Genomic DNA, 24,861 nt, shown 5'->3' with positions numbered 1-24,861 from the left:
CTGACGGTATTTGTTTAATTTTAACTTAGCACTGCCCCCACATCCCCATAAAAATAAACATGTATAATCACTAGTGGAAAAGGGTCTGGAGTTACTGGAGTCATTGAGAAAATTAAAAGTTGTTCTTTGTGGAAGATGTAAATGAGAATTAAATACCAAAACTCAAAATATCTCAGATGCTACAGGAAATACTTAGGTTAAGCAGAAAAATATTTGAACTCTAAATGCTCTGAAGTGCTTGGTGGAGGTGTAATCTCTGTACCCTGCATGGGTCAGGTTTCCAAATACATCTGATGCCAAGCATGGCCTTCTCCTCAGCTGAGCAAAGGCAGGGGGGGCCTGGGGCTGCCTGTTCCTCTTGCAGGTGGGAGGGGGAGGCTCGAGCCTCACCCACAGCACAGGACAGTGAAATAACCTGAACAGCAGCTCCTGAGGAGCACTAAAGTACTATTTTGAATCCAGCTTCCACTTGTGTTATTACAGCTTTTAAGCACAAAGTATAAATTGTTTCCATGGGAAACAAATACTTGTAATTTTCTTCAAAGAGACTGAAAGCTTCAATATTTTCTCTAAGCCCCAGTGGTCAGGTCACAGAACCCCTCTGATGTTTTGTTTCCTGGTGACTTTGAAAACCCTGCTCATTGTGCCAGATGATGAGTGTGGATGCAAATCAGGGCTCACATAATGGCTGTCATTTAAAAGTCTAAATATCCAACAGGTCTGACATTTAGATGTCAGGACTTGATTTTCATTTGCAATAAGACCCTTTTAGCTGCTTTTACCATATGTAGGGGCCCTGAAATTGGAACCAACTAAAATCTCATTTTAGCACCCTTTCTGCAGTGCCAGAATGTTGAGAAATGTAACAACATTGGCAATACATTAGAAAATCAGGCCCAGGGGAATTGCTTTTGGAAGCGTTCAATAAAGTCTGGCACAGAGGATTGCCAGGTGTATCACTCTTCAGAGAAGATTTCATAGCTCTAGTTTAGACCTGCCCTAGAGAGAAAACCCTTCAGACAGAAACCTCTGCAGAACCTTTGACTTGAACTAGATTTTGGCTGCTGTTCTGCTCTCCAGTGGGAGTCCAGGTAATGAAAACATTTAAATCTTCCTTGTGTTTTATGGCATATCAATATGAGCATGAGATTTAGCAGATGTTTGCAGTTGGTTTGATTTGTTTTATGTGTCTTTAGTGCTACAGACTCACAACAAATAACCCCCTGAGAGGTTCAGATGAATATGTGAAGTACAAATATCAGTGCACTGTTATCAGACAGCCATAGTCACTGCTCCCTCTATATAACTGAGTGATTCTCAGCAGTTTGGGGCATCAAAAAAGGCATGAGAAAATGATTTGACAGTGCTGTGGAGGTGAACAACACATCAAGGATGGGGAAATCTTTACTGAGCAGTGATGACTGACCTGTTATGCTCTTGGTGATTTTGGAGATTGCCTTAGGTGGTGGAGCTGGGAGCAATGGAGGGCTGGGAAGCTGTGCTGGGTTTCTGTCTGTCTGCTTCTGGGGGGAATCTGTGGATTCAGGTACAAGTAAGGCTTGTGGACTGTCTTCAGATGCTGGCAGGCTGGCATCTTCCAGTTCTTCCGTGGGTGCTGAAGGTTTCTTGGCTAGTGGGAAGATGAGGAAGATTAACGGAACATGAAGTTAATAATGATAGGCCAGGGGACAATGCCAGGAACATTCAGAAAAACTGAACACATGGCACACAGCTAGAAACACTTCTTTTCCACTGTGAAAGTAACTGTATGAAACAGCCAACCAGCCAGGGCAGGTGAAGAATAAAACATACAGGGATATTGAGGACATGTTAGTTTTGATGTTCCTGAGAAAACTGCTGTGCTTCCTTTACTTCCCTAAAGCATTTTTGCCCTCTTTTTTTTTTTAATAACGAGGATAGCAAGGCAAAGCAACTTTGAGAACTGCAGTGAATTTTCTTAGAGCACACAGCTGTGGTGGCACAGTTCCTAGGTGAGCACTCTTCTGTCTAGGAACACACAGCCAAAGGGCAAGGAGTATCAAATCCAGAATACCACCCAAAAACTGACTCTCCAATAGTTGATGTGTGTTTTTATTTTCCCAATACAATTTTTATCTTATTTAATACATGATTTCAACTTGTTTCCTGAGTCTTCTTTTCTGTACCTGACTCCAGAGCTGTTGAGCATTTCCTGAGGTTAAAGTTGATGACCAAAAAGACCCTGCCACAAAAAAGATTTGCAATTGGATCTGAGCAGTTAGAGGGGAACAGGGAATTGGTGAAGTACTTAAGAAAAGAAATCAGTCTCCAAAACCCTGGTTTGAGATGGTGAAGCATTGCTCATTTCAGGATTGTCTCTGCAAGGATGGCAAAAGCACTTAGCTGTGAAAGTTAGTGCAGGCTGAATCACTGAGCAGTTCATCAAATTGACCAGGCTGTGATGAGGGCACAGGAGAATAGATCCAGAAAGGCATGAAGCTGAAGCAGGACACAGGTGAAATTTCAGGGATGAAGTCCAAAATTAGCATCCTTGAATTCTGCTCAGATACAGCTGCCCTGGCAGTGCCCAGACTCCCACAGAGCCTCACTGCTGGGCTCTCACTGTCACACGTCCAGATCCCTGTCTGGGCAGGTGAGGGACCCACAGGAAGCCTGGAGGCTGACTCTGATCCAGCCATGGCCAGGCTTCCTCCAAACTGCATTTCCAGCCACTCTGGGCTCAGCAGTAGCCATGAGGGTTATTTTTCCTACCCCAGAGGGGGAAGCACTCATCCAAATGGGAAGATCAGTGTTTAAAGCTCTCCCAAGCACAGAATCATAGGATAATTAGTGGTGGAAGGGACCTTTAAAGGTATTTAGTCCAATCCCCTGAAATCAGCAGGGACATCTTCAACAAGATCAAATTGCTCAGAATCCCATCCAACCTGACCATGAGTGTTCCCAGGCATGAAGCATCTACCACCTCTCTGGGCAGCATGTTCCAGTGTTTTACCACCCTTATTACAAAAGAATTCTTCCTTGTATTTAGCCTGAATCTTCCTTCTTTCATTTTAAAAACATTGCCCTCTGTTCTATCACAACAGGTCCTATCAAAAACTTTGTCTTCATCTTTTTTATAAGCTCCCTTCAAGTACTGAAAGGCTGCAACAAGATCTCCCTGGAGCCTTCTTTTCTCCAGTCTGGCTGACCCCAGCTCTCTCAGGCTGCCCTCTCAGGAGAGGTGTTCCATCCCTCTCATCCTTTTGGTGGCCCTCTGGATCTCCAACAGCTCCATGTCTTCCTGTGCTAAGAATCCAGAGCTGGGGTCATGCAGAACGTGAGAGGGGTCCCCAAACTCCTGGGCAAATCCCACTCCTTTGGGCACTCTGGATTGTCTGACCAGAGCACCTTTCCTTCCAAACCATTCTAGGCCATCTCCTAAAATCTCACTGCAGTGGCACCCACAGCTGCTGCATCACAAATCTTTTCTTGGCTCAGTTTTGTTGCGAATTCAAACTCTGTATTAATGAACATTCAGCAGCCTCGTGCTCAGAGTGCGTGGGGAGGCACCAAGGCACTCAGGCAGTTGGAAACAATAGCATTGGCAAGATAATGGCATTTAATTTGTTGACAAACAGATTAATGAGTGTGCCTAGAAGGGGAGGAATGAGTATTTATAATTCAATAGAGACAGGAAAGAATAAATATGCATCATTACCAGGAGTTCTTGTGAAATTTGTCATGACAGGAGAGCTGCTGTATGGGATAGTTATGTGAATTACAGAAGGAAGTAATTTTTTTAAAATGCACTTCTAGGGTAATGCCTTGTTCCAGAGTGACATCATTTGGGTGTTTGTGCCCATTGCACAGGAGACAAAATGTGTAATAGAGGAAGGGAAAAACAGAGCCACTAATGGGTTACATTAGTGAAAGATCAAGAGCCCCAGTAGATGTTAGGAGCTGGAGAGGAAAATGAGTCAGATTTGAGTGCATTCCCCAGAGAGGAGCAATGCTTTCCCTGAATCAGTGGCTGTCCTTGGGACAGGAGGGGCTGCTTGGCACAGCGACAGTGGGACCTCTGCTGCAGAGCAGGTGGATCCCAAAGGCTCCCAGCCCCAGCCAGACTTTGTGGGTCCTGAACTCCACCCTGCTCTGGGAGTGGTGTCAGGCAGACCTGAGTCCTGAGCACACAAACCCATTAACAGATTTCATACTGCAGAGTGAATATTATCCTGCTAAAAGTATTCCAAGTGCTCAGCACTAGAATTATTCATGGAGTGCCACTTGTCAAAATGCCATCTCATTACAAGGTAGAAATCCTCCCCTTGGGACTGTCCCCAAGCCCACTGGCAAGGTTAGGTGAGGAAAACTGCCTTCTTTGTGCCCTGGCTGTTCTTTTGCTGTGTATTAACATGAACATGAAGTCTGCAAATTGTGTTTTCTCCTCTTCCCCTCGCTGGCCTTTATCCCACATCCTCAGGATGACATAGAACACATTGGGTATAAAGCCAATCCTTCATTTTGTTTCTAGCTGGTCACTTATTGATATGAATCTCTGGAAAGACATCCACTGCATTAGGCCTAGATTGAGCCCAAGGGCAAATGTTATAAAAAATTCGACATTATAATAAATTTAGCAGCACACTGACAATTTTGAAGAGCTTTCCCCCCAATCAATTCCTTCAGGTGCACTCACTATAGACAGGAATGCTAGGATGTACAGACAGGGATAAATAAGCACATAAAGACTAGATCAGCAATAATTATTTTGAAAGCCAGAGGCCACCAACAGGAGAGACAGAAACACTTCCTACAAACTGGAGTCGCTCAGACTAAGGAGACAGGAGAATGTAATCCCATTGATATTTTTTGTGGAACCTGGGAAAATGACACCTCAAAAAATGGAGGAAAAGAAATGCAGAGGACAGGAAAGATTGTTTCAGAGAGACAATAAAAAGAACGAGGATTAGGGAAAGAGACCTAAGAACCTGGGATGATTTTGAAAGCTTCAATACATGATTTTGAACACACTGTAAGGTAAATTTGAAATCACTCTATGAGTTTATGCAGAGCCATAAGGTTGAACAGATGACACCTTATTAGTGCTATTTTTCCATGATAGTATGTCTCAATGGTAAGAATTACAAGTTCAGAAAGAAATTTCATTAGTGATACAGAATTAAATGCTCTAGAATAGAGAAAGAAGAAAAGAAACCTGTAATCTGGTCAAGATTCGTTCTGGTTGTTGTAAGAACAGGAAGATGAGTGGGTTTTGCCTCAGCTGATGAGGGACTGATTGCCATTCTGAGGGTGGAAGCATCCAGGGGCTGGGACCCCCAAGAAAGCAGGGCCTGAAGGGGTGAGACAGAGAACAAAGGGCAGCCAGGGCAGATGGAGAAGGTGTAAAGATTGCCCAGAGGGCAGGAAGATCCATAATCACCACATGACAGTCCTCACAAACCGGGATAAAGCATTATCTCTGCAGCTTTGCATTTCCTGGTTGTCAGGAGGAGAATGGAGCCCTCCAGCTGCTGGGCTGTGCCTGGCTGCTCCAGTCCCCAGGCAGGGCTGCCGTGGATGAGCTCAGCAGAGCTGCACCAAAGGAGCCTGGCTTAGCTGATCTCTGCTCCTGGAATCAAAATTCACTGGTGTTTGCAGCATGCTGGGGACAGAGTGGTGACATGGACAGTGTGGGCTGTGTATTGGCATTGCTCTCCCGAGCCACGACGAATAAATTCAGGCTTGGCACAGAAATTTAAGAAATCTTTTTAAGAGAAGCTTATTTCATCTTCACAGCAGCCGCTGCTGATACCAAAGGGGCACCATGCCAAGACTGGATCATCTCATAATTCAACTAATCCCATCATGCCAAGCTTTGTGTAGTTCCTCAGCTTGGTAGAAGTGTCAAAAATGACTGTTATTAAGTAGCAATTGCTAACCTAGTGTGGGGCTGGGCTGAACAAGGTGCTTTGACCCTTTAATGCACTGACATATTCAACCCCTCAGCAGAAATATTTTTATAACACTTCATAGTTTTTTGAAAATGTTTTATATCCAATACCTGCATCTTCTTTCAGCTCATCCAAGTGCAGCTCCTCACCAAAGGAGGTCACATTCGTTGTGGCTGCTGTTGTGGTGTCCTGCTGCTCCTCCTCGGAGGTGAGCGCCTGGCACACGGCTGCTGGAGCCTCGCTCTGTGTCACCCTCGTGCCATCGTCACCAGTGCAGGCTTTGCCTTCAGTATCTGCAACAAATCATTTAATCTTAGCTAAACCATGAGCAGTGAAAGCTGAGGCCCCTCTGCTATCCTCTTGAGAAGAGGGAATCTTAAAGCTGCTCATGCTCAGGGGACTGAGACTTCCCTTAGAGCAGCACCTGATCTCTGTGTTAACCACCTGTGATACAAGTCCTGTGGGCACCAGCCCACCTGGGCACAAAGACCCACTCAGGTTTCTCAAGGAGAAACCTAGTTAATGTGGGCATCCAGCTGCCTCAGCAAGTGGCCACTGTGCTCTGGAAGCAGCTGCCACGTGGAGATGAGCAGTGGGCAATCAGAGGTCTCTGGGAGAAGGCAACTCCTTCCTTGCATGAGCAGAGCCTGTGGTGCAGCACATTCCCAGGTGGGTCTGACATGTCTGGGCTGTGCCAGGCTCTGTGCATGACTTGCTGCCATCCAGCAATGATGGAGGAAGGAAAGGCTTCTCATATTCCTACCAAACTGCAGGGTTTCAGCACAGTTTTAGTTACTCAGCTTTGAAAAGTATATCCTGTGTGATTGAGCTGATCAGAAATTCAAATCCTTCCTCATGCAGACCTAGAAACTGCTCTCTTTGCTTACTCTGAAAGATTTTTGTGCCAGTGATCCCTGCAGCTGTACGCATCTTGATGACTGAAGCTTTTCTAGTATTCTCTTATTCAGGCAAGAGTCTTCAGAATACAAACTACTCTTTTACTCCTTCAGAATCTACAAGATCTACATCACTGTTGCAAACCACAGAAAGCAATCACTTCCCTCCCTGGGCAGCTCTCCATGCTGATGGATGCTCCTGCTGTCCACCCTTCACCTCCCAGCTTGTATTTCTCAGCCCTGGACACTCCTTTCTGGAAGCTCCTGACAGGGCTGTGTTTTCTTGCAAATCCATCATTACAAGTTCCTTAAGCATTGATTTAAAACTGCAACATTCACAGTTACCTCTTTTTGATGCTATTTGGACAATCTGCAGGGTAATTTCTTGTGCTTTTGGGTGAGGGTATCAGATTTTGGCCCAGAGATGCTGCGGAAGGGATGCAGTATTTTTGCACACTGAGCTCACTCAGTCTGCCTCATAATCACGTTTGGTGAAAAGTTACTGTTCTTAAAATAGCCCTTGCAGTAGCACAGTTGCTATGATACAGAGAAGGGGAGGGGGGGAAAAGTTCATTGCCTACATTTCAGCTCCTTGTGAAGGCAGCCTGTACATAATCATGGTGTGTGAACCACTGCCCCGAGCTGTAAACACAGATAAACCTGATCAGCTTCGTGCTCACCAAGGGGACAAACATCGAGGAGGAGCTCCCTAAACGTGTTCAAGGTAACTCTGCTGTGCACCTTCCTCACACCCTCGGGAAAGGCAGCTGGGCCACAATGGATCTGCACCAGAGACTCCTTCAGGTCCGGCCCCTGGCAGGGCAGGGCTAATGAAGGGATGGCAGGCAGAAGATGTTCCTCTTGGAGCATTTCTGAGACTCACAACAGTGGTGTTCTGGGACAGGAAGGATCAGCTGGTGCTTAGATCAAAGTGGGTGTGCTGCTTTGGGTGCCAGTGGGTCCTAACGCTGTATTTTAGAGATGGTCTGGGGACAGGACAAAGCACAGGCCTCAGATCCAGGGGGAAGGAGAACCCCAGCCCTCAGCATTGCTCGGTAACCAGGAGCAGGGCTGGGACTTGGCTGGGAACTAACCCTGCTGAGTGCCAGACCCAGGCCATCTCTCAGGGAGTTAAGCTGGTTCCCCAGAGTGAAGCTGCATTTCAGTTTTCCAGGGGCAGGCTGGCATCTGTCCTGTGTGAACACAGCCACAGAGGACCAGGGGACAGAGGTGGCCCAGGCCACGCTGTGAGTGGCCAGCCAGGACTGGGGGCTGTGTGAGGAGACAGGGTGACACAGCGTGCCAGGGTGACTGGCCACCCACACAGGGACAGTGCAATCCACCCTGGGCTGCTCCCAGGGCACTGCAGGTCCTGCACCAGCCCTGTGCAGAGCCCAGAGCCACATGGGCCAGTGCCAGGGCCAGTGCCAGGGCCAGGGCCACTGCCAGGGCCAGGGCCAGTGCCAGGGCCAGGGCCAGGGCCAGGGCCAGGGCCAGTGAAAGGGTCACTGCCAGGGCCACTGCCAGGGCCAGGGTCACTGCCAGGGCCAGTGCCAGGGCCATTGCCCGATGCTGCTGCCAGGCCTTGTGCTGTGGGTCTGAGTGGCACCTACTGCAAATGCACGAGGATTCTCAGGCTGCAGCATCCTCCCAGCTGGGCTGTTTATGAAAGTGAGCAGGAATCAGCTCCCTGGAAGGGGAGTAGAGCCTGATGGAACAGAGGGATTTGAGGATTTACTGTAGTCTTTTAGCAAAGTTTTGCTGCTTTGACAATTGCAACTTAACTGCATGAATAAGGACTTAGCCTTGAAACTGCTGCCACTTCAGCTCAGTCCAAGTAGGGCACTAATCATTTACTGAGAATTATTTGGGTCAGTTTTTATTCCAGTTAATAAGCTGCTTCTACTAATATAATAAAATAACCCTGGAGATTCACAACACTCTGTAAAGAAAAATAACTTGCAGGCAGCTGCAATGTCCTTCAGCTGACTGTGATCCACTCTTCCCTTTCTGGGCACAGGGAGGCACTGGAAATTTGTGTGATGTTTACAGGAGCTCCAGGCAACTCTCCTGCAGACAGGTAAGCAGTCTGTTTGCAGCTGTCTAGTTAAAAGCACAGCTTGTCCTCACACCTCATTGGACTATATTTATTTGAACTATTTTAATTTTGTTAAAATTATCTTGCTGCTTGGCATCACTTTTTCCTCACAACTGTTCTTTATGCATGCAAAGGTTTATTGATTCCTCATTATTGCCTCTTAATGTGCTCCACAGAAGCTCTATTTTACTGGTTTTTTGCAGAGCATGACTTCAAATTCATGGATTATAGGCAATTTTCCTGCTCCTAGTGGAGATCATGTATATACAGTAATGCTAATATGCTAACAGGACAAGTAATTATCTAGAATTATGAGAGACTTCAATGGACAGGAATTAAAAATGAACTTTCTAAGAACTTCCATTTTAGAATAAATGAATGGTTTGATAGATTATTTAATATAAAGTCTAAAATATACCCAACAGAATAATATTAAAATTGCTTTACTCTCATGGGAAAAAATCCTATTTAAAATGCTCTTTTTCTGACTCTTCAGTTGCTCAGTTTCACTCCAGCTTGGCATCACTGAGTATTGTCCCAGGGGTTATTTATAGGCTTGGCATTTGTTTTACACAAAAGAAACTCAATTACTACTTTCCAAGAACATAACTTCTATCTGTGAGATTAATCAAACTCAAAAGGCCAGTCCTCTTTCATGACAGTACTTTCTGCTATGATGTTTTAAAAGCAAAGATGAATTTGTGGTATTTATCTCTGTTTAGGTGGAAATGGCAATTGGGATGTTGTCCATAACTCTGGGAGCTCAGTTAATCTCACAGAACAGTCACCCAGATCTGTGTCTCCCTTGAGCATCTGTCAGGGCTTTGGAGCACAAGAACCATGTCCTTTGTGAGTGTTTCTGACACTTTATCAACTTTCCTTCCATGACTTCTGGTTTGTACTCAAGAAAGCTTTAAAATGACTCCACTAAATGCTTCACTTTTCCATGGGAATGAAAAGCAGGCAGACTGGCAATGTGTTACGTCACAAACTTGGAAAAACAGCTGAAAAAGTCAGATTAGGATCATTTGATAGAATCTGGACCCATAGGTTGTTCATGTTAGCTGACTGCATCTGTATGTTGAAGCTTATATTTATCCAGCTTGAGCTGGATTTCTTGGCAGAAGGATTTAGCTGGGTTTAGAGCAATTATATAAAACATACATACCAGCTCAGGCTGCACCACGTGTAAACCAAGGGAACACTGAGCTGCATTCAAGATGGGAGAGCACCAAACACTAAACTGCATGGACTGATTGCAGCAGGGAGGAGCTTGAAGGATAACAAGCCTTAAATTCAGACATTGAGTTTTCCTCTCTGTTTGGATTGAAGGTTTTTATTCATTTCCTTGTTTATTCTGCTTTTGCAAATATGTGTTTCCTACTGTCCTGAAAGAGCCTCTGATAAAAAAAATTAAGAATTTTTACTTACCTTGTTCCATCATCTCCAGAAGGCCTTTCTTAATGAGTTCATCCCTCCCTTGCCGTGCTGTCATCTTCTTCTCCAGCACTGCACAAAGTAGTGGCACAACACAGCACCATTACCAACAGAGCAGTCATGTAATGGGGTGAGAAAGAGGCAACAAGGAAATTCCCTCTAGTCTCAACTCCTGGAAAGGACTGCAAGGATTTTGTTTTGGGGAGCATGGATTGGTCAGCTGTTTGTGCCTCTTCCTTTGTTAAATCACCCCACGTAAAGTTAAGGTTTATGATGTGAGGTGCTGTCAGATCACTCTGAGTGCAGAGTCACGGGGATTTCAGAGCCTTCCTGCTGTTTCCTGTGGCACCTTGGAGCTGCCTTGGACAGTGTCCTCCACTGGGACACTCCCACAGGATACAGCAGCAAATGGAGGGAACTGCACTGTCCCATCTTAGCAAAATGCAAGTGAGTTTGTCTCCATACTGATCCCTGGAGACCAGTGAGAGGATGCTGTGCTGTGTGCTGGGCTCCTTCCCCTCAGAGACAGCTGCTTGAGGGATGGCATTTCACATGCTGCAGCTCCCTCCTGTCACTTCTCATCATGTTACTGTGACCTATATAAACTTCACCCCAAATAAAAGGGGTGACAATACTTGGGGCCATAAATGTAGCCTGTGTGGAGAAGGGACAACCAACAGAAAGCAGTCTGGGGGCAAGGCTTGTGATTCACTCTCATATTTTGACCTTTTCCTCTATATTGTGTTATACAGGAAGTCAGCCTATATGGGCCTCTCCGAGCCTTAAACATTATTAATCTGTTGAATGCTGGAATCTCTGAATTGGCTCAGGTCACTTTTAAGATGACCCATGAAAGCTTTGCTGTGCAGCATCCCTCTCCTGTTCTCAGCCTACCTGCAGATGTCTGCTTTAGCTTCTCATTTTTCTTTTTCCGCCACTTCCACGGTTTGAAGATCCTGCCCAGTGTTGCCAGTTTGCTGTTCCTCCTCACTGGTGGAGTTCGAATCCCTGAGACCAAGTAGTCAGAACGCACTGCAGGGGACTGCTCCATCTCATCTGAGAAGGGAAGAGAGGAAAATCCTGTTAGACAAAACCCCACAGTGACTTGCAAAGGGCAGGCAAAGGTGCTCACCGAGGCAGTGGTGTCCCTGTCCCTCAAAAGCTGCAGGGAGCTGTCACAGCCTCCTGAAACCTGGAGAGCTGAGAGCTCCCCATGGCTTTAACAGGAGCAGTGGAAGTTCAACACATCTGTAAATCAGGCTCACATGGCCTCCAGTTAATCACATAAATGTAATGCTCATTTAAAAACTGCAGACCTTTATGAAAAGCTCAGAGGAAGCATGAGAGAGCTCAGATCCCTTTGGAATCCCCAGATTCCAGTTCTGTTCCTGGGTCATAGGATATTGCTGCCTTTTCAATGAACTCTTCACATGTGCCAACACAGAACACGCTGACTTTTGTGAGCTAATGCAAATCTTATATAAAATAAGAGTTTGTTTGATATGTGCTATGTAAGTAAAATCTCAGAACTACTGTGAAAATTTATTCCTTGAGAAAGCTAAGGGGAAAATTCTTTCCCTTTTGTCCAGCCAAGCCACAGGAATTCAGAGATAATGCTTCAGCTGGAAAATCAATTTAGGTATTTTTAATAATTTTCCTTGAAAATGCACCACAAGTTTTGCTTATAGACAAGTGTTGCATGAAACAATACCCACTGAGTATTCACAGCTGTGTGCCAGCCAGTGCCATGGAGGACAGCAGGACAGTCCCCTAAATGGGGTTATTGATGTCTTTACTGAGATCTGTGTTACAGCACCAGTACAGTAATTATTGAAAGAGAAGCTGCCATCAGACCTGTTACAGAAATAATAACTGAGCAGCAATTTGTATTTTTTTCCCAACAACCAGTTATGATTTAAATCAAGAATGTGAAGCTATGAACATATATGTACATTACCAAGTAATTTTTCCCTGGAACAGCAACATTTATCATAAATTGCTTTATGACAGCAAGATCATACATATCCAGCATCTTCTAGGCTTTGTTTTTAAGTTAACAGGGTGAAAATGCCTAAATCACAGCATGGAGGTGGGGATTTCCAAGTAAACAGGAAACAATTTTTGGGAGATTATTAAACACAGCAGGGGAATCAACACATTCCTCCTCTTCCATTTAATTTTGAAAATACTGGTAATAGAGATGAATCACTCAGTGGAGACAAACTAAAAACTTGGCTATGTGAGCTACTAGAGCAGAGAAAAGCTGTAACAATTCCCCACACACATCATGCATGCCCAGTGAAATTCTCTTTCCTTGTATTGAATTTAGAGCACTTTTTTTTCTCATTCCACTGAGTTTATCTGGGGGTTTAATTTACAAGAGATTTAAAGTAATATTTTTTTTCCCTTTGAACGCATGGTGCCTACCCAAGGTGATATTTATAATCTACAATTTGGAGGTCAGTGTTAAGTTGAAAGCATTAAATAGCAATGAGCCTTGGACAGAAGGAAGGCAGTAGCCTACAGACCACAGCTGGAGTGCCAAGATATTCTGCTTCTTTCCTAGCAGTGTATTCAAAAATGAGAAGTACCACAGAAATAAGCTTTGAAGAATTAGAGCTGCTCTTGATTACAGCAATAGCAACGAGAATGGAAAATGGCAGAGTAGATCTCCTATTAACTTGCTATTATGAACACTTTAAAGCTGTAATAGAAGCCTCAGGAAATAGCATTTGGTCATTTCTTGTGACACCTCTTGAGTGGAAATAGAAATGTTCACGAAATTAGCTCATCTCCAAGTAGCTGTGGATGAGGCTGTGAATGAGAGCCCTGGGAGCCACAGTGGAGAGGGACAAGCTCAGCTCAGCTGTCCCTGCTCCTTGTCACACTGCACTGCTGCTCCTCCCAAGCCAGGAGTTTCTCAAGCATGGAAGTGAGGATTAAACAAGAAGCTGATTTACTGTGTTTCCTTCGGGATGAAGGTGTCTGCAAAGTGGGTCAGACATCCCCCACACGTTTTGTTTAATACTGGTAGCATGAGGCCATTTGAAGTTTTTGCCAGGTAGGGGATACACAAAGAAGCAGGAAATCATTTGAACCCAAACCTGTGGGTCCCCAGCAATGCTCATGGTCCCAGATATTCCCCTAAGAAGGAGAATGGGGAGATATCACAAGGACACTGAGGTTTCCCTGGGTGCTTCTGTGGTTTACACCAGCCCTGCCAACTGCGTTTCTTCCCCCCCTTTCTGCCCTCTTGGTTGTGGAAATGCAAAGACTTTGATTGCAGATGAAAAACAGGTACAAATCCAATGTCAAAGAAGGAATAGCAGCTAAAACACATGTTCCAGTGGAGATTTTTGTGGGCTTTTTAACTTTATTAATGTTTCTCATATGGTACAAGCAGTCCTTCTCACCATATGCAGTTTCTATACTGTGCATTGGGAGAGATGGACACAGAAATAGATAGACACACAGCAAGACAATGTCCAGAAGTCCTAAATAACAAGGAAGTGGTCTCATTGGCAATGAGAATCACAAGAGAGCCCTTGGAACACCTCATTTCCAGCCAGTTCATTTTCTTCTGGTTGTGGGTTGGCTGCCTGGGAGATCAGAAGTTGACAGCACAAAAAGCAGTTCCCACGTACAGCAGTGACTGCTGGAGGAGAAGGCACTCCTAAATATCAGCCAGCTTCTGCAGCCAGCAAGCTGCCAAGGCTTGCCAACCCTCCACTCTGTGAAACAATCAGCACATTTTTTTAATCTGCAGTCAATATTTTAATTATGCTAACTGTTCTGTGGAATAATGTGGTTATTTCTCCCAGAGCCTGACAGCCTGGGGCCAGGCCATGCAATTACACAGGGGATGTCTGCAAAATACAAACAGCCAAGAGCCAAACCATGACTCTCAAATCAGCAGGGGGAAGCAAGTAGCAGCTTAACTGGCTGTGTAATGTGGAAGGATGAGGGACAGTCACTATCAGGTCAAGAGAGCACCAATTTAACCCCAGCACATCCAGGCCAGCCTGTTGGCCCTCATTGCCCCACAAGCAGGCAATCCTCAGCCCTGTGGGACCACAGAATTTTGCTCTGGCTGAAGCTTACTGGCTGTTTATGCCAAAATCACTTTAAATTCCTTGCTGTACACATTTGAGAGCAAAGACTCCTGTGCTGGAGCTTCAGCCCCAGAACAAACCCCTCCCATAACACAAACTCCTCACATGTGCGCCAAAGGGGTGGAAACCAACGTGGCTGTGCCCCTGCTGATGATGTGGGCAAGTTCTTCTCACAATGCCAGCTGGGTAATTTCTAGAGTTCCCAGCAGTGGTGCAGTGTGAGAGGGTTAATATCTGAGACATCCCCAGTCAGAGGAAGGGAGAGGTTCCAAAGTGACGGGCACTGCTCTGCAGTGCAGCTCTGGGCTGCAGAATCAACCAGGCAACAAAGAAGAAGCAAACAAACCATAATATTCATTACATTTGGCTCCAGGACCTGACCCCTCAGAAAGTCTGAGCATCTGCAGCTTCTGTTTACATCAGTAGCAGTTGTGGTGAAAAACACCCCCTTGCTTTCTTCTTTAAAACATTGTGGTGCCATAAATAGAGCACTCTTCCTGCAGTTCCCCTCTCTGTGGGAATTGTGAAGGTTTTCTGCTCAGAGAAGCTCTCCCATTTGCACGTATCAGACCCTGCCTCCATCCCAGGCAGCCTCGCACAGAGGTGGGGCAGGTTTGCTGGGAGTTCTGTGAATTGTGTGGTGGGAGAGTGCCCTGAGCTGCCACAGCCCTCATCCTTACCACAGCTGGCTCTGGTGCTGAGGTGACGTGTCTGGGTGATAACAGCACTGTTAAACTGAGCACTGGGCTCAGTGAGTTGGGTTCATCTTCTCGGGTTTTTGCAGTGTGTAGCTGGATGCCTGCTGATTACAGCAACTGCAGGATGCATTCCACAGGCTGAGGAAGGGCAGCTGGGAACATCAGGGATGCAGGGCTGAGTCACACTGACCTTGCCATGCAGGCAGGCTGCAGGGGACACGGGATGTCCTCCTGTGAATGCAGCAAGAAGTTTGGGGGAAGATGAAGGATGCTGAATTTTAATGTGCTGGGGATTCTGGTAACTCAAATTCACAGTAATGAAAGTTGTGCCTTGCTAAATCCTGTGTGTACATTAGTAGGAGAAGGACCACTGAAAGATCTGCAACCTGCAGGCAGTTTAAAAATAACACAGCAGACAAGAGCTGCAGGCAAATTTGTAAGGCAGGCGTGCTCTGTTTGCTGATGAATTGGTTTGGGATGAAGCTCTGCATGTTTTCCCCTTTACTGTCATTGCATCTCTCTCTGCAACTCATGTATTGAGCTAAAAAAAGGAAATAAAAGTTCCCTTTGGTCCACTGCAGTGGGTAGAGACAGTGAGTGGAATCAAAATGACCTTTCTGGCTTTTGGGATAGAGGTGCCTTTACCACCAGTAACTTTCAGTGCTGCCTGGAATTCAGGAATTCCTTTGGAAAGGAGGTGAGGGAGGATGACACGAGGGGAGCTGAGCTTTTAAAGGGTTCCTGTGTCCCCCTGGCCACTCCCAAACTGAGCCAGCACTTCCCTCAGGGTGATCCTAGTCAGTTAGAGGAGCCTGCAGGGCAGGGAAGGCAGAGTAAAGATTATCCCGAGCATTGTGAAAGAGAATTAGCAGCAGGAACAATCCCCCTTTTCCTTACTTTAGCATCCTGAAAAATAGAGAACTGACCACAGTGACTGAACATGCAGGATAGGGGTAAGTTGCTCATGTCTGGAAGCCTTTGAGTGCTTCTGTCTTATGTTCCAGAGAAGCAGAATTCAAACTGAAGAGTTTTTTTATTGCACCAGTTAGATGTTTCCTGTGATGGAGCTCTTCCTTGTTCTAAAAATGTTTTCTGTCACCTGCATTTCTGCAGACATGCTCTCTTTCTTGACTCTCTTTGAAAGAGAACTGCAGCAGAATGTTCCAGTTTGAAGTTTCCATTTCAGTTTTCCGAACATAGAGTATTTTTATTTTTGCAGTTTTGAATGACTGTTAGAAACTAGAACTGAAAATTATAAAAGAGAAGTTTTTTATGAATCTGAAATTTATTTAATTTTTGAGGGACTTTGTATTTGAAGCTGTGAATGTTTCAGTATGGTTTGGGACTAGTTTGGAAAAAACTTACACAGAATCCTTTGTAAAAGAGAAAACCTGGTTCTTAACAGTTAGAAAGGCAAGGTACCTGTAGTAAATATTGAATATAACTTCTTAACAGTTAGATATTTAGAAAGGCAAGGTACCTGTAGTAAATATTGAATATAATCATGAGCTGATTTTGGGTGCACAGCTGCTTATGTGACATTAGACTGTTGCTCTGATACATCATATTTGTTAGATTAAAAAAATACTGAAATAAAGTAGGGAAAACTACAGGTTTCAGGTGCAAATTCAGCCATTTACCTATCCAAATATTTAGGTTTTGTATGGTCAATGCTGTAAGGAACAAAACAGCTTGAATTCTTCTCTTATTGCAGCCCTTTATGTTCCTGATTTCCCGCCATGGACTTCATCTCTCTGAGAGCTGAGCCTCCCAAGGAGCAGATGGAGAGTGGGCCAGGTTTATCCACATGGCATCCACGTCATCCCTGAGTTACCTTGGGGGCAAAATCTGGCACAGGAAATTTGTGCAAGCTGCAGACTCACAGAGATCCATGAAGGCAGGGTGAAAATGCAAAGATAAACAGAAGGGAAATACAGAGAACACAGGGAAATACAGCTCTGGGTTCAGCTTTCCCTCAGTAAGGCTGTGCTTGGCCTCAATCACTTTTCCTTTTACTGAGTGATATAAATCCTGATTTAGTCTTTGTACTTCTCTGCATGGAAATGCAAGTTGACTATGTGGTCTCCAAAGTCTGAACTTCCATTTTTATTTCAGACTCAAAAGGTTTGCCATTTGTCCTTGTCCTATAATTTCCACTGCTCTTTAGTATGTTAAATTATGATCTAACATTTTTCTCTAATGGAAGGAAATAAAATAAAAACCCCAAAGCATAACTTGTGGGTGGTAGGAGGGGACTGTGCTTGCCAGGGAAGTTTATTTCCATTTTGTCATGCTGAGCCTCCTTCAAAGTATTTGGATTTTAAAAGCAGGTTACCCTGACATGAATGGGGAAACAGATTATGCTTATCAAAGGAAAGGGAACAGGGAAGTGGCAACTCCAGCTAAATCTCTTAGATAAAAATATGCTTTGTATGCTTAAGACTTGTGACTTCTTCCAGAAAACGTTCCTTTGGAAAGCTGACATATCACCTACCAACATTACCACCAAGTGAGCCAAGGTGCAAAGAAATTAATCAGGAACTTTTCATGCTTTTGGATCATTGTGTCAAGCTCCAACACCACTTGCTGTGATTTGCAATGCACGGTGTGACATTAGCAGTTCATTAGCAAAATAGGTTTGTCAGTGTTTGCATAAAGGAACCCACAACAGCCTTACCTGGGTAAGAAAGAGCTCAGTAACAATGAGAAAATGAGCCTGATGAAGGATTGCTATGTAATCAATGTTAATTCCGTTACCTGAGCCTGTACAATGTCTTTGGAGAGGGCAAAGCCTCTCCCCCAGTGAGAGCTGGCTCAAGCAGCAGAGCGGCATCTCCCCAGATCCACAAAAAATCCATTCAAATGAAATAAAAATCCTTTCAAATGGGCAGAGGGCCAGGGGGCTGTGCCAAATCTGTCCCTCTGCAGCTGCAGGGGGTTTGTGCCACACACCTTACAAATCCCCAGGGCTGGGCAGCTTCCCAAGGCTCGTGGGGGGATGCTGTGCTGCAGGACACAGGGGTGTTTTGGATGATGCCCTCAGAGCAGTAAAGCTGCGGTCTGCGCTGCAGGACCAGCCTTTCATCACCTGCAGTTGTTTAATTAGCTGTAGCCTTGCTGCAAACTTGTTGAAAGGATGTTTTTTATAGCATCCTCAGGGAATCTGCAGACTGAAACACACCCTGGGCTGTCTCCAAGAGGCACCTTCAAATCCCTGCCTCTGCAGTTATCCCTGACAGCAGCTGCCTTTGGAGGGACATGGAACACCCAGGGAAGCCATTGGTGTAAAGGCACCATGTTTGCCAGCAGGGACTTCTTTTCTGGGATTCTGGATTCTTTTCTGGGATTCTGGATTCTTTTCTGTGATTCATGGCCCAGGACTGACCTGTTTAGAGTTTCTCCAGCTTATGGGAGTCTGTATCTGTCAGACACACAGTTAGCTCTCACTTTACATCTATCCCAAACTTGTCTATTCAAGAATTAATCAAATCTTCATGTCCTAGGCACTTTCATGCCCTTGTAATTCCATGCATAATTTCCCTCTTTGCTTGAACACATCACAGCTCTCAGTTGGTGCTGTCACTGTTCAGTGCCACTGCTGCAGATGGAAAACACTCTTTGTGCTCTGTGAAATGCAGAAGCATCTCCTTTTGTTTTGTTTTCTCCTTTATCCCTTCTGCTGCTTCACACTCTTGCTTTCCTCACACCCACTGGCAACAAACACACCTCAGCCACCAGTTTGGTGCTCATTCCAGGCCTGCTCCAGAGAACAGGACAGAGATTTGGGAGAAGGAATACTGAGACAACAAAACTCTGACATAAACCAGAACAGCTACAGGAAAAGGTAGATAGAAAACAGGCACAGTGACCAAATTCAACTTTTGTTTAAGGTTGTGCATCCAGTGTTGTTCCTTGTAAAACTGTTCTAAAGCTACCAGTGATTTATCCACCTGGTTGGTATGGAAATTGTAACAAAACCCTTCTTGGGAGGTCATTCACCTGAATGGATGTTAAATACTTTCTAGGGATGGTTTGCTCCGCTGGATGTAATATTCTGTAAATATAAGACACATGTAGGAACTACTTAAAGGAGAACATTGTTTTTAAAGAATAATTTATTCCACTGTCTACTGGTGCCTCTCACCAAGGAAATTATACTGAATACTCAGCAGTTCTCCAAAGCAAGGTACCACAAACCCCCAGCACCTTTGAAAAGCCACATCGGTGCTTAAACACAGAGTCAGATGCTACCAAGTCCCCAAGGGGGATGGCACTTGTCACCTATTGAATCCTTCATTAAACATCATCCTTGACATAGAACTTCCTCAAATCTCATGTAAGGTTTTAAAGCACTGGTTTAACCAAACTGCAGCATGCCTTCTAAAATTCAGTTCTTCACTGGTCGAGGGCCAAGAGAAATAATTCCTTATCAAATTTACTGTAGTGATTATCAGTGTTTGCCTGAACCAAGACCACAATCTAGTCCTAATGGAAATGGCAGGATCTTCAGAGCAAGAATAAACATGGAAATTACTCTAAACCTATGAAACTGTCTCCTCTGCAGCTCTTGGAATTACTCCATTCCAGGTTGTTTCCTTCTTCTATTATAGGAACTAGGAAAAACAAGCTACTGAGTTGTAATCCTTGGCCTGTGTAAGAGACAGCAAAACAGAGAGAAAATGTCCCACATGGCAGTTACAAAATGAGAATTTTGGCAGGAGAACAGCAATGTCTGTCCATTAACTCTCTGTGTCACTGAGCAGCCAAGCAGGGAGAACTATGGAAGTAACTGCAATTCCTCTTGCTAATGTGATTTATTGGCTGTGTCTGCATTAGCAAGAAATGCAGTGTTAGAAGTGGGGCTGTGAGCAGCTGGTGCTGAGGACTCAACACCTCCTGGCTGCATTTGTTGAGCAGCACTGGTGTGATCTTGTGACTCCAACTCAACAGTGAATGAGCTCTTTCCTCACAAAGTGCAGAGGAAACAAGATTCTTCTTGATAATAAAAATACCAGCTAAACTAAACAAGCAGCTTTCCAAAAATAAACCAAGAGTGCCTGTGTTTTCTTCCCAGAGGATGGATGAAGATCGTTATTTGTCTTACTAAATTGAAATATTCAAAAGCCCCTAATCACACATGTAAATTCATAAGACTTGTTGATACCAAAATTCACCTACTTTCATCAAGACATTGACTCCTAAATTTTTGGTAAAGTAGAAGTTCCCTTGTGTTGCATTTTTCCATTATAAATACCTGTGTCCAGAGTAGCAGGTACCTTCCCAGGGTCTTCCAGCAACACATTTTAGCATTAATGAAACTGCTATGCATAAATTAACAATGGCAAGTTCAAAATTCCTAAAATTTTGAGGTCGTGAAAGAAATGGCAAATTTAATGCAGAGATGGATGAATTTCTTTCAGCTTTTCTTCTAATGTTCATAGTGCACTGAATTTAGTGGAGAAAGGACCCTGCATTTAACAAGAGTTGTACTGGTTTTATTAACTGGAGTCAGGCAACAACTGAGCTTTGTATTCATTTCTTAGTTCATAAAATATTCTTTCCATGCAATCAGTGAATTGCTGCTAAAAACATTTTAGAAAAGACATTGTCACCATTTATTGAAATGGTTAGATTTGAAACAACAGGAGAGATATCTTGTAAAGGTAATTTTAAATTCAAGTTGTTTTCAAGGAGAAAACTTGTGGGTTGGTGGGGTTGTACTGCTTCCAACAACTGCAACAGCCACAGAATAAACCTCAGCAATATGTCTGCAGCTGGTCAAAATCTCCAGGAATATTAGGCAGTAGTCTGGATGTTTAATGATTGCAGTGGTTACACCTCAAATGGAAATACACAGAGGAACAAACATATTCAAAGCAGGGACAAAGAATTCCAGGAGCTAAACTAAAATGTACATGGTCACTGCTGAGAAATGGCTTTTTTATAGATACATTTTAGAAGTCAAAGCTCTCCACAGGTGCCTCTAAGTGCTGGCAGGTTCCTGAGTGTCACCTGTGGCTGATGTGTCAGGCGTTGTCCTGCTCCTCCTGGACCAGCCTGTGGATCAGACAGGAGAGGACACAGCAGCTCCTGAGCTGCTCAAGATTTCCCCACTCAACACCTTCCCATGGCTTTGTCACGGAACCTCAGGGGTTGGGGCCAGCAGGGTGGAGGTGGAGCAGCCTCAGTGTGCCCTGGGACTCCAAACCCTCTCTGCACCACGTCCCACAAACAGACATTGCTGTTTGTCTGGTCATTGTGAATCACAATGTTTTAGAAAATTTAAATTTGAATTTGAATTTACAAAGTCCTGCCATGCACACTTTTTCTGAACAGGTAAGATTACTCCAGTTCTATGTTTAGACACCTAATTTATAATGTAATGGTATATAAAAAAAAGAAAATGTGGAGAATCTACAATTTTGAGAAGTGTTCACATGACTGCAGTTCTGTTATTCTGGTCAGGACTTAAGCAAAAGTACAAAATGTAACAACCACTTCCCAAACCAAAGCATGACAGGAGGCTCTCTGTTTGTACAGAAAAATTTTGTTAATTTTACTGGCCACAAGTTTTAAATTCACATTTTTTTTTAAACCAACAATCCCAAACAGCTCCTTGGTCTCCAGCTCTTGATTTTCATTCAGGACATGTTTTTGAAACAGAAACCTCTAATGAGTGTTTTTCTAACATTTGCCTTTCATCAGCAGGAATATTTGACTTTCTTTTCTTGCTTTCTTCTCCTATTTTTTTTTAGTTCTTAATTTATTATTTTTTACACAAAAGGAATAACCAGCTCTGTGACAAAACTATCATTTTATAACCACCACAGAATATGAACTGAATTTCTGTTTCAGTGCAAGAGGTTTTTATTAAACAAGTAAATAATAGTCTTGTTAATTTCAGTCATATCCTGGGCCTGTTTTTATGTCTCACAAAGTCCAAACAGCTTGGAAGAAAAACCAGCATGGAATATTTTTACCCTGTCTGACCTAAATTTATGTATGGTTTAGTGCTTCCAAGAGAAAGAGAAGTGGAATAACTACTCCCTCTTCTCAGTTTCTTTTCAGCACTCATATTTTAACTGTGTTCTCAGCTGCCTGCATGAGTCACAGAGAGCTGGAAACAAGAACCCCCCACAATATTGTAATAACTGCTTCCTCAGGAGGGAGCCTCTGTGTGTTTTGGAGGATACCACTAAAAAGCCACAAAAATCTCCTGCAAGCTTCCTTGTACCAGAAACCTCCATGGGAACCAGTAGAGGAAGTGACAATATCTTAGCTGCAAAAAGAAATTATTTATGAGTGTAATAATAACAAAGATACCTGAGGATTTCCATACAACTCTCTTGAAATTCATGTAATTGTTCTCCAGCATGTGCAGAAATTTCAGACTGCTATTGACTTTGTGGATTGTTTTGTGTAATGATAGTATTGAATTTCACTGGTCTAGGCATAATTTGGACTTGGTCCTGCGATGTTCCAAGAAACTCTGAAATCCACAAGCTTTTATAAGAACTGGGAGGGTGTTCAGTGCTTGCCACACTGCTCCACACTGTTCCAAGATAATAAGTTCATCCAATGTCCCTTCTTGTACAGTGTAAGTTACATCCAAACTAAATCTGTTTGAAGCTGCCTAAGAAATATTTAGAAACAATGGGGGGAAACCATCCTTCATTCTGAAATGCCATAATTATAAACTTATTGAGAAGAAGCCAGACCCCTCTTCCTTTGGTTCATGTCTGGACTGAGCAGGGCAGAGCAAACCAGGTCAAGGATCTTGTGCAGTGAGAGGAAAAAGAAAAAAAGGTCAACTTAATCATGAACCAAATTCACTGAGGGGTCAAATGGATTCTAAGAGCAAACACACAAGAATAAAAAGATGTTGTGAAATATTAACAGAGGCTTTTGGTATCAAATGTGCCCATCAGCTGTACAGCATTTGTAGGCCTGTGTGATTGTGCCTTAGCGTGCCCTGGCTCAGTCCTGTTGGCTGGAGCTTATCTGCCTCTAACACAGACTCAGTCCTAAATTCCTGCCCACAGACAAGGAGTCGGTCACACTGAAATCACATCTCCCTACCAGAGGCTCTTCCCTCCATCACTGGGCTACCCTTCCCCTTCTCCACAGCCATTCTGCTTTCACAGCCTGTTTTTGCTGTCACTTCACCTCTGCACAGCTCTGACTGCTCATCCTGCAGCCTCCCTCCCTGCTCAGTGCAGTTTGCTGAGTCTCTGCACAGGAGCAGCCTGACTTTAATCAAGACTGTGCAGGAACAGCCTTTCTTCTCTGAGAAAGCTTTTAGACATTACAAGTATTCAGGGTTCGTTTACAACACTGGGTAATGAAGCAGAGCTAAAAATATCATATGTGCCTTTGACATTGCCCATTCATTGCTATAAATGACTGGAATTTCAGTGACTGCAGAACAAAACATGTTTTATGGTTTTGCTTTTAAGTGAAGCTGTGTATAAAGCTCTTTGCCACTTGAAATATTCCAGTTTTACATAAGAGGATAACAAAGTTTATTTGGGAAAGGCAGCGAAGCCTGCAGCTTGTTTTCCTCTCATTTTCTTTAATGAATGAGGAGAGATCCTAGAACGTGTGATCACAGGAGTGGAACTGGCTGAATTTTCTCAGTTATGAGAAAATACAGTGAGGAATTTATTGAGTCTGCCCCCCAGAACATCACCTCTGATTGGCAATTCAGTGCACTGGATGAGCAGAAATCTTTTCAATCAGCTCCAAGCCTCCTCTGCAATCTGTGTAAATCTATTTCAACAACAGAATGAGATTATCAAAGCATGACAGAGAACTGACACATAGGGCCAGATTGTTTGAAGATGTTTATTTTAAGTCATTTCACATAATCTTATTCACTATATTTGTTTTTTGAACTCGGAGAAGGATAATTTTTTTTTCCCCTAGTAATTAAAACTCTGAAGGCGGACACTCTTGCCTGCACAATAAAAGAACTTATAATATTTTAGAAAGTATTAAAAAAAAAACCCTATAAAAGCCCTCAACTAATTTCTTCCTTTCAAGTGCTGAAATGATCTAATGCTATTAATAGAAGATTCTTTCTCTGTGGAAAACGTATTCTTCTATTTAAAGCTACTGGGGAAAAGCTTGAAAGAACAAAAAATTATGATTCTGCCATCTGGCTATCAATATAGCCTTTGCATAATGAGTTCAGATAGTGGCTTTAGAATGCACACATTTATTTGGAAAGAAGGCAGGATGATAGACAAGGCACCATTTGCATCCCATGGCTACTACACCCCTGCTAAAATCCCACCCACCTTGTCCCTTAGTGCTGGGAGAAGCAAACTGGGGGATCCCAGATTGACAGCCCTGAAAACCACAGATTTTCCTTCATGCCCAAAACCAGGCAGAGCTAATGCAGCAGCAGAACCTCCCGAGGTGCTGCTCAGCCAAGCCTGAGCCTAACCCCGATGCCCCAAGATGAGCAGAGCAGGTATTGCTGTGTCCCCATGAACTCCCTGCAGAGGGATGAAATTGATACCAGAGCTGGGATGACATTTCATGTGGGCTGATGAGAATTCCTGTCACAATAAATCAGCAAACAGAACACCTCCCCAGGAGTTTAAAGGGACATTTTATACTCAATAGCTCATATCCTCCTTCCAGGCACCTGATCCATTAGGCTTTACTTCCTTGACATGTGCTAGG

The 24,861-nt window shown here is 43.9% G+C and overlaps 1 protein-coding gene across 2 annotated transcripts in view; it reads right to left on the bottom strand.

Annotated features, from left to right (window-relative positions):
• PHACTR3 (phosphatase and actin regulator 3) overlaps positions 1-24,861 on the bottom strand; it is a 101,319-nt gene that overhangs the window by 36,631 nt on the left and 39,827 nt on the right. For both annotated transcript variants that reach the window (XM_041417897.1, XM_041417898.1), the window contains exons 2-5: positions 11,256-11,417; positions 10,356-10,433; positions 6,041-6,223; positions 1,427-1,630 (exon numbers count right to left, since the gene is read on the bottom strand). In XM_041417897.1, coding sequence (XP_041273831.1) covers positions 1,427-1,630; positions 6,041-6,223; positions 10,356-10,433; positions 11,256-11,417 — 627 coding nt within the window. The remainder of the gene's footprint in view (positions 1-1,426; positions 1,631-6,040; positions 6,224-10,355; positions 10,434-11,255; positions 11,418-24,861) is intronic.

The sequence above is a fragment of the Onychostruthus taczanowskii genome, unplaced genomic scaffold, assembly GCF_017590055.1.
Source record: "Onychostruthus taczanowskii isolate IOZ18803 unplaced genomic scaffold, ASM1759005v1 scaffold57, whole genome shotgun sequence".
NCBI classification, from domain to species: domain Eukaryota; kingdom Metazoa; phylum Chordata; class Aves; order Passeriformes; family Passeridae; genus Onychostruthus; species Onychostruthus taczanowskii.
This window is presented reverse-complemented; position numbering and strand designations above follow the sequence as displayed.